Source organism: Octopus bimaculoides, chromosome 6, assembly GCF_001194135.2.
Source record: "Octopus bimaculoides isolate UCB-OBI-ISO-001 chromosome 6, ASM119413v2, whole genome shotgun sequence".
In the NCBI taxonomy this organism is placed as follows: Eukaryota; Metazoa; Mollusca; class Cephalopoda; order Octopoda; family Octopodidae; genus Octopus; species Octopus bimaculoides.
Genome location: NC_068986.1, coordinates 10,999,096 through 11,004,095, shown reverse-complemented (window position 1 = coordinate 11,004,095; position 5,000 = coordinate 10,999,096). Strand labels below are relative to the sequence as shown.

Below are 5,000 nucleotides of genomic sequence, written 5' to 3'. Positions count from 1 at the left end.
TATATATATATATATATATGTATATATATATATACACACAGGTACACAATCCTTTATCTGGAAATCTAAAATCTGAAAAGCACCAAAAACTGAGTTTATTTGCGGAAGGTGAAGCACATCATAACAAGTCAGATGTGGCTCAGCACTTGTAGAGAGAAGGTGTCCATTTGCTGTTTGCTGTCTTCGTGTTGTTTCTTGTGGACTTAGTATAGAATTTACCCTGGAAATGTCAAAAAGAACTGCAGAGACCCCAATGGATAACAGTGAGAAAAAGAAAAGGAAACATCATTATCAATAATGGAGAAAGTGGAGTTACTATAGAAACTTGATCGTGGTGTGTCTGTGCAGCGGCTCACTGAAGAATATGGTGTTGGAACTAACACTGTGTATGATTTACAGAAACAGAAAGAGAGTGATGGTCACAAACTAATGAAAAATAGAAAACATTACATGGAGCAAAAAAACGAAGATTTTTGACCGTGCAGTGATCGAATGGATTCAATAACGAAGAAGGGAAGATATGTCATTGAATGTTTTATTGAAACAAGCTAGAATATATCATAAAAAACTGAACATTGAAGGAGAATATGAATATTCAGAAGGTTGACTGCAAAATTTAAGAAGTGTCATTGTGTAAAATATCTGAAAATCTGTGGTGAAAAAGTTTCTGCTGATTATGAAGCTGCGGAAAATTACAAAGATGAATTTGCCAAGATCGTATCTAATGAAAACCTTTCTCCTGAACAGATTTATAATGCTGATGAAACAGCTTTGTACAGGCGCTATGTCCCAAGAAAAACCTTAACAACAGCAGATGAGACAGCACTGACAGGTTTTAAGGTTGTTAAGGAAAGGTTAACTATTCTTGGGTGTGTTAATGCTGCAGGCACACACAAGGTGAAGTCGGCAGACATTGGAAAAAGCCAACATCCGAGATGTCTGAAAAGCATAGTTAATTTACCTGTGCATTATTACACAAACAAGAAAGCATGGGTAACCTGAAAATTATTTTCTGACTGGTTCAATAATTACTTTGTACCAATGGCATGAACTCATTGTAGGAAAGCTGGACTAGAAGAAGACTAAAATTCTATCATTCCTGGACAACTGCTCCTATTTTCTCCCCCGATGTGGCATCAATTTTACAGTCTTGTGATCAAGGAATTTTACAAGCTGTGTGCTTGATGCAGTTAACAAAGGAGTAAGAATGCAAAACTACCTGAAAGAGTTCACCGTTAAGGATGCCATCTACGCAGTTGTGAATGCTTAGAATCATCATCATTATTGTCACTTAACGTCTGCTTTCCATGGGTTGGATGGTTAGGCTGAGGATTGGTGAGCCAGGAGGCTGCACCAGACTCCAATCTGATCTGTCAAAGTTTCTATAGCTGGATGCCCTTCCTAATGCCAACCACTCCAAGAGTGTAGTGGGTGCTTTTACATGCCACCAGCACGAGGGCCAGTCAGGTGGTACTGGCAACAACCACACTCAAAAGGTGTTTTTTATGTGCAACCTGCACAGGAGCCAATCCGGCGGCATTGGCAACGACCACGCTCGAATGTTGCTTTTCCCATGCCACCAGCACATCTGTCAGTAAGGTGACGTTCACACGGGAGTTTTGATGTCTAGTTTATAAAACTGGGGCAGCTGGCTTTTGTTCTGAAATTCGAAACAACTGTCCCCAAGGGTTCCAGATAAAGGATTGTGTAGCTGTATGTATATATCGTCATCATTATCATCTAACGTCCATTTTCCATGTTGGCATGAGTTGAATGGTTTGACAGGAGCTGACCACAGCCCATGTCTGTTTTGGCATGGTTTCTATGGCTGGAAGCCTTTTCTAACAGCTAACACACACACACACTAAAAGATAGAGATATGATAGAAAATATCTGTGAATGGGTTATAAAGAGCAATGAAGGACTAAGATAAAAGAAGAAACAGCCTCACCAAGATTGTCTGGTTGACCAACATTGAAACCGTGATCAAATGCCATATGGTTGAATAGTTCAGATCTGAAGAGAGAAGAGACAATAAAAAAGAGAAAAAAAGAGGTTAAGATAGAGAAAGAAAAGGAAAGAGGAGAGAGAGGGAGTGAGGGGAGAGAAAGAGAGAGAGGAACTCTTCACAGCACTGACACATTTAAAAGAACATCTACCCATTAAATACCCGGAAGTAATTTGGCTCACTATTGGGTGTCTAATAACATACCCAGTCTGTTGTCTGTACTAATTAAGATCAGACTTCATTAATATTGATCATTAAGCTAATCTTCCATCTTTTACTAATTTCAATCATTAAATTGTGGCCATGCTGGGGCCTCGAAGAATCTTAGTCAAGCAAATCCATCCCAGTACTTATTTTGCTTAAAAGCCTGGTATTTATTCTATTGGTGTCTTTTGCTGAACCACTAAGTTACAGGGATGTAAACACACCAACACTGGTTGTCAAGTGATGGTTGGGGACAAATATAGACACAGAGGCATACACATACCAATATATATTTATGATGAGGGTGGCAAGCTGGCTGAATTGTTAGCGTGCTGGGTGAAATGCTTAGCGATATTTCTGAATAATTCACATATGAAGAAAATTTAAATATTATATATTATTTTAACTCCTAAGACACCTGGCAAAGCCAAAAAATATGAATAAAAAAATTTGGCAGTTAATGGGTTAAGATGGTGTTTAAAGTTGGGAAGCTGGCAGAATGCTTAACAAGCAGAGCAAAATGTTTAGCAGCATTATCATCTGTCTTTAAGTTCTGAGTTCAAATTTCACCAAGGTTGACTTTGTCTTTCATCTTTTTGGGGGGTCAATAAAAGAAGTACCAGTTGCGTACTAGGGTTGATGTAATCGATTCATCCCCTCTCCTGAAATTGCTGGCCTTGTGCCTAAAGTGGAATGAATTACTAAGCTGGTGTTTTGAACATAAATTAATAGGAAATTTTAAAAACAGCAAGTTTGCATCATAAAACCAGAGGCAGTTCCAGGCAAATTGGTGTCATTTCCAGAATACCATCCTACTACTTGTGTTCCTTAATCATCTCCTTTGTTTGGTTCAGTTTTCTAAGGTCAGCCTTCACTTCTGCTTATGTCTTCTTTGGTCCATCCTCTTCCATTGGATCCTTTTACACTCACTTGTCATCATCCATACAACCGATCCCTCTTAAACCTTTTGATACCAACCCAGTTGGAACCATCTCTGGCTCTGAGTACAAATGTCTTGTTTTCAAAAGTTCTGAATTAAAATCTTCCACCAAACCTTAGTCACAATTTATGTTCCCAACACTAGCTTTATGATAACTTAAGTTATTTTACTAAATTCTTTGTTATACTTAGAATTAATTGAAAGAAACGTAGAACATCTCTACAGAAATATGGTAACAAATGGGTTAAACCCAGTTTTTCTCTCAGCTCATTCTATTCCTCAATGCTTCATCATAACATTACACATCCAGTGAACCAGGCCTTCTTTTTTTCTTCCTTTCCAACTTTTGCACATCCTCCGCAGTCGAGAGCAGCTTGTACACATCCATCATATAATCTACCCTTCACTGAGAGAGAGAGAGAGAGAGAGAGAGAGAGAGAGAGAGAGAGAGAGAGAGAGAGAGAGAGAGAGAGAGAGAGAGAGAATACCCTTGTCCTTAAAGGCAACAATTCTCTCCTGAACTTTTCCCATCCTATTCTAATCCTGACCACCACCACCATACTTTCAATACACTCTCCCCAACTGCTGATTAGGTTACCTAGGTAATAGAAGCTATCAATTACTTCTGTAGAGTCTTCTGAGCATTATCGACAGCTTTTAATCATTCTGCTAATATACACAACGTGATGTAGTGGTCTTACCTATTGCCTAAGAAATGTTCTCTACAGAAGAGACAATCTCTGGAGAAAGTTTGATCTGCTCTTTCTTTCTGTTGCACTTCTAAAGCAGTTTCCTAAAATACAACATAAATATACCATAAATAAATATAAAATATAACAAACAAATATAAAATATAACATAAATAAATAAATAGACACAGGTGTGGCTGTGTGGTCAAGTACTTTGCTTCCCAATCACAAGGTTTTAGGATCGGTTTCACTGTGAGGAACCTTGGCAAGTGTTTTCTATTATAACTCTGGAACAACCCAGTAGATTTGATAAATGGAAACTAAGAGAAGCCTGTTGTGTATTATGTGGGTGTGTGTGTGTCCTTGTCTTGACACCAACTATGTAAATGAACTGACAGTCACTTTTATTCTTCTCTATCAATAAACTAGAATAGCCATCATCGTTTAACGTCCATTTTCCCTGCTGGTGTGGGTCAGAGTTTGACACAAGCCGGCAAGGCCAGCAGCTGCACCACGTTGTCTGTTTTGGTAGGGTTTCTATGGCTGGATGCCCTTCTTAATGTCAACCACTTTACAGAGTGTTACAGATAGTCTTACATCACTACATCAAGAGCATAAGGCAAGTTTCCAGGTTTCTATGGTGTACACATATTCCTCCCTGGATGGGACACCGGTCTGTCGCAGAATGACTCCTTTTTATCAGATGAGTGGATAGGAGCAATGTGAAAGGATGAACAAGAGTTCATCAGGAAACAAATACAAATAATCATAAAATGGAGGAAACCTCATGCATCGATTGGAGCACATTATAGCTTATACATGCATAACAAATAGGTGACGTAACATATCTTGTAACATATTACATCACCTATTTATTATGTCATGCTTTGTATTAAAAAATAAGCTATAAATGTGGTCCAATCAAAGTGTTTGTTAATCTGAGGTTTTCTCGATTTTCTGATTATTTGTATGTGTGTATATATATATATATTATATATGAGTGTATGTGTGTATTATGTATATGACATCAAGTTACTTGACATTTGATACATCAGTGCTGGCTGAACAAATGAAGATGTTTATATCCAATAGCCAAAGTTCAATCTGGTTCAGTAGTAAATAACCTTTAATGGACTGCAGTAAAAAATGGGGGGGGGGG

At 38.1% G+C, this 5,000-nt stretch overlaps 1 protein-coding gene across 2 annotated transcripts in view; it reads right to left on the bottom strand.

Annotated features, from left to right (window-relative positions):
* Positions 1–5,000, bottom strand: part of LOC106870444 (zinc finger protein 277) — a 33,231-nt gene that overhangs the window by 21,227 nt on the left and 7,004 nt on the right. For both annotated transcript variants that reach the window (XM_014916536.2, XM_014916537.2), the window contains exons 5-6: positions 3,854–3,945; positions 1,952–2,016 (exon numbers count right to left, since the gene is read on the bottom strand). In XM_014916536.2, the coding sequence (XP_014772022.1) occupies positions 1,952–2,016; positions 3,854–3,945 (157 nt within the window). The remainder of the gene's footprint in view (positions 1–1,951; positions 2,017–3,853; positions 3,946–5,000) is intronic.